At 37.8% G+C, this 16,717-nt stretch overlaps 1 protein-coding gene across 1 annotated transcript; it reads left to right on the top strand.

Moving 5' to 3' along the window:
• Nucleotides 1-1,174: 1,174 nt before the first annotated feature.
• Nucleotides 1,175-15,941, top strand: LOC309588257 (WD repeat and coiled-coil-containing protein-like; the record flags this gene model as incomplete). The annotated part of the gene is made up of 3 exons (XM_082307311.1): nucleotides 1,175-3,094; nucleotides 11,889-12,009; nucleotides 15,775-15,941. 3 exons carry the CDS (start codon nucleotides 1,175-1,177, stop codon nucleotides 15,939-15,941), a joined length of 2,208 nt encoding a protein of 735 aa, XP_082163437.1.
• Between the last annotated feature and the right edge of the window lie 776 nt (nucleotides 15,942-16,717).

The following is a 16,717-nucleotide window of genomic DNA, read 5'->3' as shown; positions in this document are numbered from 1 at the left end:
TCCGCCAGCCCAGTGTGGCTGTCTCAAATATCCTAGGGCATTGAAAATAGTAATGGTTGCTTATATTTAAGTAATGAATCCCACCCCGACAATTTATGTTCAGCAATAGGCAAGCTCTGTCCAAGCTAACCCCAGAAAAGGATGCACTGAGGAGGGAAGAATGGAGACACCCAAGGCAGTCCATCTGACCAGCTCTGGTCCTGAAACAGTACAGCCAAAAGAGATCGGCGTATCCTCACACGGCCCCGCTGGGTTACATGAGTTTATTGCTTGGGTCTTTGTCAACTCAAGGATCTTTGTCTGATGTTCTGTTACATATTGTAGAAACTGCAGAGTTTAGGGAAACAGACAAATTTTGGCTTCCTCTTTGCATTTTGGCTATATGATGAGGGAACAGTCCTCAGATACAGGTGGCTGGGAAGACCAAGAAAGAAATCAGTCTCTATTTGTAGCTAGGAAAACTGTCCCAGTAAAATGAACACTGATCAGCTGTCTTTGCTTCTAGACTATTTTGCTTTTTTGTAAATCTCACCTTCCTTCATTCTCTTGTAACTATTAACAGAACAGAGCATGATTTCTCTTTTCCACTTTCCTTTCATAGCCACTCAGGATCTTGTATCTTTGAAAGATGCTGTCCGTCAGAGATTGCTATCTGCCTTGTACAGTTCTCAGGTATGTTTAAATCTTCTTTTATCCTTCAAAGGCTGGCTGAAAGATGTGTCGGGTCATTATTTCAGGCTGTAGCTTAATAATTAGGCTTAACAGTGTATGATCTCTCTCCAGCCTTCACCAAAGACCTTCATTCACTGAAGGTCAAGGTATTAGAGTGTTATTTTTAAATATACTCCCAGCAGTGAAGAGTTAAAAATAGACTTCTATGAAAACGTACAGTAATTGGTTAAACCTTGTTAGCCATCACATGAAGATGATAACTCCTCCCAGGAAGAGACATAGCAAAAGCAGCTTTGACATGGATTTATACTTAGAGCAGCTGCAGGCTTACTGGGAAGGAGTTCACAATATAGGCTCTTGGATTATTAGCATAAAGACCAGCTTGATTCTGGAAAGGAAAGGAAGGAGATACGAGAAAAAATTTTCCTCATCGTGATCTGCAAGTGAATTCCATGGATTCTCTGCTTTGGAACAACCAGCAGTAGACAGAAAGCTTTAAAAGATGGAGCTGGGAAAGGCAAAACTGCTGAGAACTGGCCTCAACACTTTACATCAGGCCATCCACCCCGTGCATGGAATTGCCTGGACAGATGGGAAGCAAGTGATACTGACTGCTTTATACTATCACAACGGAGAGCTAAAGTTTGGAGACTCAAGTGTTGTTGGTCAATTTGAACATGTTCATGGGCTTTACTGGGGCCCATGTTGCTCTACAGACACCCCAGCTCTGCTCGCTGTTCAGCATAAAAAGCATGTTAGCGTTTGGCAGCTGTGCTACAGCACTGCAGAGAAGAACAAACCCTTGATTTCTCAGACCTGTGAAGTTGGTGAGCCGTTTCCACTGCTTTCCCAGGGCTGTGTCTGGCATCCAAAGAAGGAGGTCTTGGCTGTGCTTACAAAAAGAGATGCTTCCGTCTTGCATGCTGTTCGTACTGACAATACTAGAGTTAAGGCAGATATCAAAAGCAGTGAGCTTATCCGCTGTGCTTGCTGGACTAAGGATGGTAATCGCTTAGTAGTTGCTATAGGCAGTGCCCTGCATTCCTACATATGGGATGATGCTCAGAAAACTCTGAATACCTGCTCCTTTTGCCCAGTCTTTGATGTGGGAGGTTATATCTGTGCTATAGATGCCACACTGGATTTCCAAATTGCTGTAGCTACTGAGCTTCCTTTAGATAATATCTGTGGTTTGAATGCGGGCATTGCATTTGATATGCCACCTGGTACAGAAACTGGTTCTTTAATCTCACAGTCTGCTCTGGTGCTTGGCGATGAGGAATACTCCATGGACCTGCGAAGAAAGTCCACAGATTCAGACAGATCAGGTGTTGATTCAGTTGCTTCTTCTTCGTCAGGTCCTGTGGATTTAACCCATATCCTTGCAAACCACCGTCGGTCTGATCCCGGTCCTCTTATTACTCTGAAACGCAAACAGTCTGCCGCAACAAATGGTCAAGATTCTTCTCACTTGATCTTGGTGACTTTTGAGAGGAAGGTAACCACCACCAGAAAAGTCACCATCCCAGGTATTCTGGTTCCTGATATAATGGCTTTTGACCTTAGAGCTCAGATTGTGGCAGTAGCCTCTAATACTTCTAACATTGTTTTGGTGTATTCCGTAACCTCTTCTTGCATGCCTCATATTCAACAAATCCAGCTGGAAAAAAATGAAAGACCAAAGGGCCTATGCTTTTTGACAGATAAACTCCTATTGATTCTGATTGGCAAGCAAAAGTTCCCTGAGCCTAGTCTCATTCCATCTTCAAGTTCAGACAGGTATGTAATGCGTCTGATGATCAAAGAATTGATGCTGGAAGAAGATTCTTCAGCATTGCCTGAGACTAAGCAGAATATGTTTTATAACTTTGAATCCTCTGTTAATATACCTGGAAAAAGAAAGTTCTTTGAAAATCTTGCTACAGAAGACCAACTGCAAAGCAGGGAGCTGTTAATACCAAGAAGCACAGTTATTCAATCTCCTAGCGGCAGGAGAAGACTCATCGAAGAAGTAAAAAGCCCTAGTTATGAGCAGAGCTCTTCATCAAGTGTGAGTGACCTGGATGAAAAAAGGCTCCCGGGTGACCCCTCAGTGGCCTTGGAAACACTGGATGCTGAACCTACCAATCGTTCAGTGTCTCTTCTTGGTTTTGGAACACCTACCAGGCTTTCCAGCAGACCAACTTCCCCTAAAGTGCAGTTCAATGTGATCCAAGAAACATCAAGTTCTCCTAAAAACAACAATTTGCCAAGTGAAAGAGGCATGAGTCACATATCTAGAAATTTAGAGAGACTTTGTGGCAGCTTCAATGAGTTACAACTGAGTCTTTCTGAAATAACAGACTTCGCTAAAAATGGGAGGAGGATATCTTTAGCCTATCCATGTTCACAGGAACCACCTGTCGTTCATATCACTTACCAGGTAACTTTTTTGTCAGCTTAAAAATATTGTGATAGGACACTAAATTTTTAAACAATCTTGTATTTATTTAGCTTTAAATCAAGAGGATGTGGTTTAATTCTTATCAACCCATGAGAAATGTCACCTGAGTTTGGCATCAAGCTTAATCTAAAATGGTACTATGTCATTGAAACAATAACTCAGGATGATGTGGGTAACTTAGAAGATACTTCACATGGTAGATTTGTGTCTGTTCGTTCTTCTTTGATTATGCACAACTGTCTTAGATACTAGCTGATTTTGTGTGCCTCTATCAAAGAGAGCAAACAGAGCCAAATAGTTGTTAATGTACAAAAGGTTTATATGTTAGTTTAGTGTAGAGATGAGCCTATCAATAGGGTGGTACAGTAGCCCACCAGAAATGTAGCAAATTCAAACCTGAGCTCAAATCCAAGGTTTGAAGATAGCTAGACTCTCATGAAGGCTGAAACAAAGTACTGAATCTCAATTTATGGAAAATTCAGACGGGCATGACACGAACTTGACTTATTTCTACTTTAATTTCTCACCACTAATCTTCACAGAGGTGGACATACTCCATTTATAAAACATATTACCACTTCAAATTTTCAGGAAAAAAAATCTGTCAATATGTAATTATCATTTCATTAAATAAACAGATTAATTTCAAATCATCATGTTCCTATCCCACCCTTGTTTTGGCAAAATTCCTACTGGCTTCAATAAGAATTTCAACTAAGGAATGTAGGTTGGGTAATTATTTCTGGCCATTATTCTTAGTATTATTCGCAGTAATACTAACATTATACTGATAATATTTTTGGTCATGCTGATGCTAGGGTTATCGCTGCTAAAACTGGGGTCCCTGTCAGGATGTAGATGCCAATTATAAATGCATTCTTATCTACTGCAACATAAGCAGCATTATGTCAAAGTAATACTTTACATTGTGATGATGCTGAAGTACGTAGTTCTCAAACAAATTTGACTTCCTTTTACTTTAAAGGAATCCATACAGACATCTAAGTACCCCTCCTTAAACACTCATTAAGGGAATGGTGACTCAATTCAATCATATTAATTACTTTTTAGCAATTGTTTACTTGGCCTTTAAGCAGATTCTATTATGTTGGGTACTCTGGATAAAAGCAAAGCTTTCGATCTGAATTAGTCAATAATTTAACTTGGATACATTATACGAATTCTGGTGAAAAAAGCAACATGTCTGCTTTAAATAATTTAGGATTTTATTTGCCAAGAAGCAAGCCCTTCTGTTCTCTAGCATGTTCAAATTAATTCTGATTTCTTAACATAAATTAACTTATTTATTTAGCAAGTGGCCCTCTCTCAGATTCGATTGGATTAACCTTTCCAAAGAGAAGTTTTGTTTGTGACACGTAACATTAATCTAAGATCTGAAGTCACTGTGCACGTTTGCTTGCACAAGCAGTAAGAATTAATTATTCTGGTTTTTTCTTTGGAAGAAAAAAAAAATATTAGTGCTTCTAAAATACTGCTAGACTAACTACATTTAGAAAGGAAGACTGGTATTTATCTGAACAGGTTAGTTTCACTTTGATCCAGCAGAAAGCACCACTAGTACCACATTATAATGACTCAGAAAAAGTGCCACTTAATGTCTTTCCGACACACATAGCTTTTCTGTGTAAGTCTCAACTAATGCCTTGCATAGTTCAGTCCCTCTTCTGAAACCTAACAGGATCACAGCATGATGCCAAAAAATGATGAAAAATAGACTGATGGCAAAAAGGCCTCCAGACAGACAGGGAAATATTTGCTTCATAGGCAGCTAATAATTTTCTCAGAAAATAGTTATTTTGATTAGTTTGGATTCAGACATCTGAACCTTGTTCTTCCTTCAGGAGTTGATTAGCGCTCTGTGAGCTCAGAGACCAGCTGGGCTGTGGGTTCCAGCCAGGCTCTGTGTTCACAGTGCAATAAGTCAGGAAATAGCTTTATTGCCTTATGATATAAATATCTGTCTGTGGAAAACATTCTAAGCTTTAGGATCACTGCAGTCCAGTCAATAATATGGCCATTATCCTTCAGCTTTTTGTGCCAAGTGCATGTCTTCTTAAGTGTTTGTATAATCCCCAGCACGGCAGAGGCTCAATCTTGATTGAGAAATCTATTGTACTATAAAATACAATGATCAGTACTGCATAACCATATTTATGCATTAAAAACATAAAAGGAAAGTTTAAAACATAATAGATAAAAATGTAGCAATAATTAACGGGCAGTTACAAACACTGTTGTGCAGAAGCATTATTGACATATTTATGTATGTTTCCAGTTCTGCTTAGAAAACCATAATATAAACCAGAATGTATATTACTTAAAAATTCATAATGTCTGCTCACTAAATAGTCTTCAAAACCTTTGTTTATTCTGTTAGTGCTAGCCTACCTATAACTCCTCTGAAGTCACGTCCATGCCGTACTACCAGAATTTATATTCTTTGTAGCCCATAGCTATAAAATAAAAACATGATCACTCACACTTTGGAAATGTCACTGCACTATCACTTGTGTAATAGCATTCAGCCACCAGAGGTGACTTGATCGTTCAACCCTGAAAAGCAAATATTATTGCTCTTTCATCACATACAGACTTGTGATTCAGGATAGTGTGGGAGGGCAGACAGACAAACGCAATAAGAGGATATTATTTAAAAAGAAAAAAAAAAAAGAAGAGATGAGGGTCTGTCACAGATTTGTTTCTGTTTCATTCTGCAAAAAGATACTTTTATCATCCCCAGAAAAGAAACAGCTGCAGAATATTTAAACTAGCCTCATTCAAAAGCTAATTACAGTGGAAATAAAGCCAATCTGGATTTGAAATTAATGGCATTTAGGCAAACCTCTCCAGGAGGAACAAGATTCATCTTAATCTGAAGAATACCTTAAAGCCCCTACATTTTGCTCACAAGCAGTATTTGTCAAAAGTGTATATCACTGAGAGCATATATTGCGTAATTAAACAGGAAATAAATACCTTTTCAGCAATTAGTCACAATGATTTCCTTTTCTTAGCACTCACCAACAAATGTATACAAGTCAATTTGTACTTTTATTGCATCTTCATACAATTTACTATGGGAAATTTTATTGCCAAGGTCAGCCATAAAATAAACATTTTTTTTACACAGAGCTGAGAGATGAATAGAAAGGATCCAAACATACGGCAATAAAGTTCTTCTGATAGAAATACATGAAGTAGAGATAAAGAAGGGCAGTATAAGGGTGGCACAGTAAAATGAGCAAAGACCAGGCTGCAATGATCAGATGTAATAAGACCATGAACCTTTCTGAAATCCAAAGGGCAATTTTAACTTGGGTTGAGCAATAGAAAGAAAGTCATGAAAATGATGGAAGAGGAAGGTGAAATGACTGTTCCCTGGAGTAAGAAACTAGTCAGCCATCCTGAAGTTTAGAAGGAAGAGATTTAGGATGACTGTAAAAGAAAGACCTGCAGTAGTCAAGAGAAGGTGTGATTAATGCATGGATAACATTTTGAGCAAAGGTTGAGGAATTTGTAAAGAACAAATTCTGACAACAATGTTCTGAAACGGATCAATAGCAGACAAGCAGGGATTGTAGAGGAGACACAATACCTTTTATTAGAGCAAATGATTTGTTTGCTGGATACATAGATGCAAAAGAAAAGGAATATGTAATGTCAAAAATGAATCCACGTTTTCGTACTGTGCAAAGAAAGTAAAGATCTGAGTTAAAAAAACCTCCACACTCAAAACACAAAGATCATGGAAGCACAAGCATGAGGACAAAGGGTATATCTTCGATGACAATACACCTGAAACAGGAATTGCAGAACTATTAACAGGGAGCCAAGGGTAGAGAAATCCTAACATCATATCATCCGAAATGCTGATGTGCACTATAAATGCAAACTGCACTGGGATTTAAGCACCCCCGAGCACCTCAGATCTCTTCCAACGTAAACATTTTACAGGCTTATGCTTCTCTGACAGGTTAATTAGGGTTGCAATTGCAATGTCCCACATAAAGGCAAGCAAAGATATTAAGATCTCCACCACAATATTAAGATCTCCACCAAAAAAAAATCAGGATCCACCAAAAATCAAACAGGAATCACAGCAACAGTAGGAATCATGAGAGGAAAGGGGAGCAGTGCAGGCTGCCAAACCTAATTAATACCACCCGTGGCAATGCTGCACAAGGCTTAATGAGACACAGTACTTTGAATGTCAAAAATCATAGTTCTCATTCCTCTTCAGTGCTCTTCCTTAGCCATCTAACTCTCTTTTCATTGTCTTCTGGGCCAGAACCCCCACATCTATTTAATTTACTAGTTTTTTCTCATCCCACACAATGAATGTGGGGGCAAGGCAAAAGCAAGCTGACTAATGGGTACTAAGGTATGAGAACTGAAATTACCACTGAAGCACAACACAAAGAGCTGAAATCAAGGGTTTAAGAAAATGAAAACAGAGATCTAGGCAACTACAGCACTATTCATCTTACAATGCAGAGATGTGACTAACCTGATACCTTTCCTTTATGAAAGAACAGATCATTAACACAGAGGATATGAATAATATTTAAAATACCTGTAATTCAGTACAGTACTTGAAATCGTGCCACCGGGGAAATTATTGTTCAAAAGCAGAGAATAGGGATTAATAGAAGAAATGTAAGATGGTTAAGGAAGTGGCTGAAAGGAAGATAGTAAACGGTTATAGTAATATAAAAGAAAATGGAAGAAATTTACTAGTGGATTTTCTCATGATTGATCTTCAGGCTAATCTAAAAGCTTCATTAATGATCTGATGAGATATGCTAATAAAATCTGCATATGGCATAAAGTCAGGAGTATTTTCAATAGAGGATCAGGATATCGCACCTGTAATTTGATGACCTTAGTATCTAGAATAAAAAAAAATGGATTGAAACGAACTAATATGAAGTGCGTAGTGATATATTCCAGGATTAACAGGAGGAATTTCTGCTATAAACTGGATATTCATTAGCTGGAAACAACCAAGGATGACAAAAGCTTGCACGTGTTAAGCGACTACAAGATGACTATGTATCAAAAATGTGATTCGTTTATGAACAGAACAAAGGCAGTTTGTGGGTACATCAGAGAGGTACCTCCAGTAAGTAATGCAACACTGGGAAACACAGCTGTGAGGCCTCATCTGGAAAACATTTTACATTTCTAGACATCCATGTGCAAGAAAGACACATTCAAACTGCAATCAATCATTAACCCAGTGTAAGTAAAAACAATTCTGATTGGTAGCATATACTTATTCACCTCGCTGTTTCATCAGTTGTTGAATTTAAGTTCATGAAGATGATCTTAGCGTCCTGCCAAGTATACGCAGTGCATTAAGAAATACAAGATAAATAGTGAAAAAGGCCAAGAGGCAGAACTAGCTGACTGCTCAGTGGGGTTAAAAAAGTGATAAAAGACATGTTTATTTATCGTGCAGACATACAGTGTATAACATCAAATCCAGGAGCCCTTTTTGCCTTACTAAATGATTTTCTTCTCATATATATTTGCATTCCAAAACATGAGTTTTGAAAGGCAGCCTGGCAATGCTGTGATGGGCTGGCTGCTGCCCAGAAGACCCTTTATAGGCTATAAACTCTGATCGAGGGGCAGGCTGACATGGATGAAGGAAAACAATTCTTGACTTGATGGTTTCTTTGTGTAGGATTCTTGTTGCGGGAGAGCTGGACTTGACATACTAAAGGAAGTTGGCTAAAGAAACTTCATCTGAAAATATCCACTCACATATGTGGAAGTATATTTGTTTCTTCTGTGATTAATATGTTCTTTGTCTACCAATAAACTTTGGTTTAGGATAAAACAACTAACACTAAGGGATTTTAATTTGAGAATGGCAAGTCCTCTGGCTTCTATTGGAGATAAATAGCGACATAGCAAAAACAGGTACATATTTTGGGAAGAGGTGGATTAGACTTTAGATTTGCCTAGCAAATTGTCTTTGGGTTAAGGCATAAAAATGGGAAGTACTAAGGTGAGATTTTAATTGTATTGCTAACTCTGTCACAAATTACTTCCATGACCTCGCGTAAATCTCTTAATCTTCCTGTGTAATGGTTTGATCAGCTATAAAAAGGGAATACTAACAGTTACCTGCCTCTCAAGAAGGCATGGGTTTAAATCGGTTAATCTATGATATGACGTGTGTGAACATATTCCTCAAAGAGATGGCATGTTGTCATCACTTAAACTAAACATTAAACAAGAAAGGCTAAATAATTAGCAGATTAAAACAGAGAAAGATTCTTGACCTGACAGAATTTGCCAGCAGACAAAAATAAATGTAAAGTTGATTAAGTTTATCATTATAAACAGAAGTATATGACAAAGACAGAGAGAATAACTAATATGAATGCTCACAAGTGATGAAAGACAAACAACCCTGAAACTTAAGCTTTGAGGTCTGCACTTGAAAAACTGGTTAGGATAAAAAATAGATGCCATGTAGTTTTGTGTATACAAAAATGTCTTCCACTTCTAATGGCTGTTCCCATAATAACTTGCAAGGCTAAGTAGGAAACATAGTAGAACGAAGTCATCCTTAGTATACATTTCCATTCAACTGATTTCAAGTCAACACAGTCAGAGCTAGATTGTTTTCTGACTATTCTTAAGTTGAAGTGTATCTACGTGAAAAAATAAACCACTCGGGTCAAGGCAATGCACCTGTCTCTTTTACAGTCCACCTTTTTCTATAATTCATTAACTGAAGTACAAGTTTGAATAAACTCTGCTATTTCAAGCTGAATTCAGGAAAATGAAGTAGTTGTTAGATGTGCTAATCCACAATATGCAGCAATGAAAAGCTTTGCACAAATACCTGTACAGGCAAACGGCATCTTGCAATGTAAATGCAAAGCACATGCTTTGAACATTCAGCCCATTGAGTTTTAAGTGTATTTAGGTTCAATAGTATATAGTACTATATAATTTGAAGAGACCTAAAAATGACAAAGAAGTTCTGTTATATAGTTATAGCTGTAATAAAAAGGTTTATGACTGAGAAAATGATACCACTTTGATGCATTTCTTAGGTATTTCTCTATTAATTACACAGCAACACATTTCTGGCTGTTTTGAATGGGGAAAGAGATGAGAAGACCTTTGAAAGTTGGAAAGTTTAAGTTTTTAATGGAAAGATATTTTTACGGTTCTTACATCTTCAGTCAATCATAATACATAAATAACAATCAGACACAGACTATCTGCATGGCCTATTTATGATGGAGTGGGGAAAAAATACTTTCGAAACAGTTGGTAGACATTCTGATTTACAGAATCCAATGTAGTTGCATGACAGCATACATACTATGTACAGAAAAAAGAAAAGTTGTCACACAGTAAAAAAAGCACATGTTCACTGAGAGAACGACAGAGTCAAAAGACAACACAATTAGAAATGAAGATAAGCATTAAAAGAGACATTTATTTAGTTAAAGGTTAGATTTCTACGCACAGAAATAGAAGATGCAGTTGTGAATTCATTCAACTGTAAGCTTCATATTAGCAAGAAAGATTCAAGGGTATGAAGCAGACACAGACAGGGTAGGACTAACAGGAGTTACGCTAGATGACATCTTTTCAACCCATTCTAAAATGTTAACTTGGATGCCTTCTGAATGTACAAAACAGAAAGGTCTGGGAAATGGGATGAATAGACCTGTTCATTCAAATAACAAATATGTTAAATCTGGGGGTATTGCAAACATAAGGGATGCCAAAGGAAAAAAAAAAAATCATAACACCTGGGAACTACACAGGTGGGAAGTATGGAGAGGGAAGAACAAAATGAAATTCACAGGACAAAGTATAGCAAGATTACTTAGAAGAAAATGTCCAATTCGCATATATTTTATAATGGCATTGAGTCACTAGCAAATTTTTAAACCTAAAATGACTTTCAAATGATAGCAGACAGGAAAATGTAAATGCAAATATATATCCACTCCATAACCATATTAGCTCAACTATTTTGTGGTCCTTGCACTTTGCAGTAACCGAAATGATGGAACACCAAGGTGTCGATTCTGAAGGCGAGCTAAACTTCATGAAGCACGAATATGCCACCGTTATATTCAAGGGTGTTCTTTTAGTGAATGTCAGAGCAAATTCCAGGGCTATACATCCATACATTCCCTCTCTCTCAAAGAAAGTCAGAGGATTCCCAAGCTACCTTGTTATGACAGCTTTTCAGAGAGACTGTCGCTATGTCCAGTCTCTCTGCAGTTCTTTCTGTGCCAGAACTGAGGTTATTTTACTGGGGTGGAATAGCTGACTAATGACTATCAAAACCACCCATGCGTACAACCGAAACTGAGCAGAGTACTCATTTGCTCTGGACATCCTGGACAACTTTATTCCAGGCATGATATATTCCCTTCCACTGAATTGACTCTTCAGGCAGAAAGGCCCAACGGACATATATATGCATGACCTAATACATTATATATACAGGGCTGATGCAGTTTTGAGCTGCATAAGCACACAAAGCAAAAAAGAGGCATGTTCCTCTTCATGTGGGACTATGAGATTGTGCTTAGAATTGCACTGCATGATGGCGTCATCTATAAATTGTAGCAAAGACAGACAAAGAAAAAGCAAAATGCCTAAAGAACTAAAAGGAGTAAGAGCAGAGGAATGGTTAAAAGAACTCGGGCACAATGTCTAAGCCTTTAACAAGGTCTTTTCTTTTACATATATGCATTTGAAGAAAAGTTTTTCAAATGGAGCAGTTACTGAAGAAACAAAAGATGTTCTCCTCTGTGATGGCAAGATCCATCTGAATTTAGTCCAGCAGCTGTTTGATCTGCCTGTTATTGAAATGAAACACGGTATGTTCTTTTTATTTCTGGTATCTGGTTTCACTTGAGATTTTTAGCGTAAAAGAGGCATTTGTGGTAGAATAATTACCCCATACTGTAGTAAAGGGAGATAGCCAACTTTTTTTTTATAAGTGTGTGTTTTCCTTTTTGTCTGAAATACGGCAGACTGTCTCTTGAAATCACTTAAATGCTAAGTAACTGCAGAACTACCTATTACCAGGGTGATATGTTAGATCCCTCTACAGAGGAAGGCTGCAAAAATAATCAGTACACTGTGTTACCTGCAAATTGAAATGCTTCCTTGAGACCTTTTGGCATTTTGCTTTGCCCATCTTTACAAGCATGTCCCAGACCTAACAACAGAGGGTAGGTTGGAGAAAAATTCATTCTCAGAATATGATATATGTATGTATCGTGTAGCATTTGGGATTATTTTAACGTAAGATAAACAACGAAGCTCAATGTTCTAATTTGCCAATCTCACATTTCTACCACCCACTGCTGATTAACTTGTAAGGACAGAAGCAGCTAGGGAAATCCTAGCCCCAGACTGGTCTCTGAATTACCTTGTCCCTGTCTGTTCCTGTATGCTAGCTTCTCAGCAACATACATACTGTTATTTTTAGCCGTTTCTCTATAATGCTTCTGATGGCTTTTCTCATCACAGTTTATTACGATCTTATGCTACACAATAGTTGTCTGTAATTATGATCTTGCATGGTTTCCACACTGAGAGATCCACAAATTACTCTCTGTCTTGCCCCTTGTCTTAGCCCCTGACAGGCTAAGACACATATTGACTTAATCGGTATACTCTGTCGTATGAGAAATTAATTCAACTGTTGATGAAATCAAAAAGAAAAGGCAAGTAATAATATAAGCTATAGTTTTCTAAATAATGACAGTTACACACCAGACTGCTATGTAATAGGCTTATTGATGAGAAAGAAACCAGGCCTGGGATGTTACTGGTGCTGGCGCCAAGGACGGTGGGAAAAAGAGATGTAAAATATGCACCATTCTGCCTTTCATATTCCGCTTATCTCCTTGTTGCTGATGAGACCACAAGAATGAAGAAAAGGGGCTACAAATAAAACACAGATCAGGGGAGCTGCCTTTATCCAAGGCACACTGGGCCATTTCAGTTTTCCCCTGGCTTACAGCAGTTTCCAAGAGTTGTACCAGAAAATAAGGATATGCAGGTTTTGTATTTTTGTCAAGAATCTCTCTTGACTGTGCAGCGCATTGGAGGCATATATGAAAAAACTCCACTTGCTGTAGAGGACTGAGCTATTTCCCAGCAGGCTGCTGCCCTTGCATGGCACGGAGGATGCCATTTTTAACCTGTACTTCCAGTTCTTGATTTTGGAAACAAATGCCCACAATGAAAAAAGAGGTTTAGAATTCAGTATGAAAATAATAAATAATGGGCCTGAGAAAACCTATTTTCAGCTCTATAGAACAGTTAAATATTTAATATTTAATTAGCAGAATGCCACTCCTCAATTTCATGCATTAGACTTCAGAGATATCAAAAAGACAATGTCTCAGAATCATCCTACCATGTCCCTCTTTCTGTTCAATGTGGTGCTCGGCTTTTCTGAAATCAAGTCTGTTTGTTGACAGCAAAAAGAAACACTGAAACAAGAATCTTTCTAAAACTCACCAAAATCCTGCAAAATCATCAGGTTTGGGGCAGAAGTAGTTATGTAGCTCTTTATTCAGTTCTGACCAATACAGGTTTATATTCCTAAATCTTTCCTTTGCCACAAGGCATTAATATTAAATGTGATGTTTAAAAATATCACTCCAATCCTTTAATACCATATAATTAAAGGGAATGTAATGAACAGCATGCTTGTATTGCAATGACAGCCTGGCATTTTTTACTATGAATAAACACTTAAACCGGAATATATTGGGAAGAAGAAGTTCACAACTGTAGGCCAAATTCATACCCACAGCAAGGCTATTAAGATCTTCAGAGTTATACGAGCAATGAACTTGGCCTCATCATGTGCACTTTAAGCCCAGGACTTTAATACCATTACCTGTACTAAATATAGCCTGTCATATAGTGCCCTGGTATTAGCACACAGAAGTCTCTCTTTTTGGTGGGTCATCATCGTAATAATTGCGCATAGTGAGAGGGTATGACATTCCGCACAAGGTCTTTCCACCATTGAAATATTTTGTGGGATACGCTTCAAGTGTTAGCAACGACACAGAGAATTTCAAACATTTCAATGGATGAAAATAAGAAGTCCCAAGAGTGGGACAAAAGAGTATGCTTTATCAATTGGACCAACAACGTAACTATCAATTCAGACAGCCGAATCTCCACTTTCAGGCCCATTGCTTACGGAATCTGAAGTCTGTCCAGAATTAGAAAGAAAGTATTAAGAGTAGAAGATTAAAGATTCATGGTTTGGAATGACAATCTTCTTATGATGTAACAGGTGACATGACAACATGCAATAGTGTAGCAGCCTGGAAAAGTGCTTTGTTAATAGTGTAAGGAGGGGAGATCTGCCTTGTCCAGGAACATGCTTCATTATGACTGACAAAAATTGAGCATGGTCCTCCTGGATTTTCTACACTTCCTCTTTCACATTCCTTATCAAAACCCAGTTTTATCTCCCAAAATTAAAAATTTCAACAACAGAACATAACAGGGCTTTCTTTACCTCAGATCCCAGCTAATGCTCCTGATCAGTAATGACAGGATCACATGCTCTGAGAAAAACGTGTGATACAAGGGCTCCCACAATGCTTTTCAGTTGCCACAGATTTTTTTTCTTTTTCATAAAATGTCAAACTGAAAAAGGACAAATAGAGAATTCACTGTTTTCTATAAGAACTGCAATATCCAGTCCAAAAGGAACCAGATTAATCACTAGAAAAAATATATATAGTACACATAGCTTCACTGTCAAACTGATTTGCAAAGGAAAGTAAAAAACAAGGGGGGAGTAGGTTTATTTTCTGCTTCTATGCAGTACAGAAAGTGAACCTGAATGATTTTGATGTCTTTGTTTTTTAATCTTGCCTCTTTTTTTTTTTTTTCTTCAGAAAAAAAAGGATTAAAAATTTCATTCAGATTTTGTTCATTCTCTTCTTTATGAGAAGAGTCGATAAATAATTAAAGGACAAGAAATTTTATCATATCACCTTTTGTAAATCATCTTTTGTAAATCATGGTATCTTTTGTAAATCATCTTCAAGGTGTAACTTCCTTCCATTTGATATATGAATTTGAAAACATACTGAACAATCTTGGCTTGGCAGTAAAGGAGATGGAAGCCCCTACTTCCTTCTAGAACAAATACAGCACAATCATTTTCTTTGCCAACTTTTTCAGTTTTTATGATCTCTTTATCATTTGGGTAGAGCAGATGAGCAAAAAGGATAAGCAGAAGTTGATGTCACTAGAACAAAAGTCAGCATGGAAAGGCTGGCTGAGTTTTCAGAAAATTGAGATATTTATAGTTTATCAGAACTAGCAAAGATGCACCTTCTTTTTCAACTTGATTTAAATAAGGGACAAAATGCCTCAAACCTCTCAAGACCTTTCATTTAGCCCCCCTTCGCATTTACACAAAGGTGTGTTTAGCATGGATTGTCAGACCTTAATGTCATTAGCGTAATAAGGCTTTAGTGCACAAAAAGAAAGCCTGCTCTGCTCGAGTGCTGGCTGACTTTTTAAAACGTGCTTGTCCATTTTATGTAACCAGAGCAGTACACTCATTTTCTTTTTTTGCTTAATTTTTGCAGGCTCTTCTTGGATTGTACTCACTGCAGACAAGGACGGCTTTGTGCCATTAATATTCAAAGCAACACAAGAGATAATCATAAGGGACGGAACTGACAGTTCAGAAGTCTGTGGAGGTCACTCCTACAAAAAAAGCATTTCAATGCGACCACCAAGCAGAGTGACATAATTTCTGAACAAAGAACGGTAATGACCTTCTTTTCTAATACAATACAGAGACATTCTGCAGTGTCAGAAACTGAGCGTCTAGAAAGCTGTCTTCACTACTTTCAATGTATTTTAACTGTAAAATCTGTGGCATGGTTACACTATAGCTAAATCCTAGGGTGTGGACCCTCATGATTTCTTCTGAAGGATCAGACCTAGAGTGAAGTTTACCACAGCCGTCGTTGTTACTGGCTGCCAGCGCACTGGAGCAGAGAGACTAGCCTCTACTTTCATTGTGGTCAGGATGTTCTTGGAGAAACAATATTATACTAAAAATCATGCAGTAACAACAAATCTAGCTAGTACAGGTGTATAGTCCACACAAAAGCTGCAGAAAATACAACTAGAGAGCATTTATATTCATGGAGGAAAACTGGGAAGGGAAATAAAAGAGAAATCTGCTTCAGGCTCTCTTTGCTGTTCCAGTTGGATCCCATGGAAACCTGCAATGTTTTCAGAAATGCCTAATTGTTATATGAAAATTTTCAGTTACTAAAAAGGCTGCAGCACCGTCTCCTGTCAGTGTCTTACACAGCACGTAGATTTATACAGGCACACAGAAGAGAAAGAAAAACCTTGCAAGGTAAGTAAAGGGTCAAAGACATTGAATGTAAACTTTATTTGGCTAAATGCAGGTGTCTACACTGAACATGTCATCTAGACTCCTGTATGATCAGTCAAAAAAAGAAAAGCATTTCTACAGCAGATTATTCATGCCCTAACATAGATTTCTAAAAC

This window comes from Platalea leucorodia (assembly GCF_965183815.1).
Source record: "Platalea leucorodia genome assembly, chromosome: 3".
Lineage (NCBI taxonomy): Eukaryota > Metazoa > Chordata > Aves > Pelecaniformes > Threskiornithidae > Platalea > Platalea leucorodia.
Note: the sequence above shows the minus strand (reverse complement) of the source record. Positions and strands in the feature narration are given on the sequence as shown.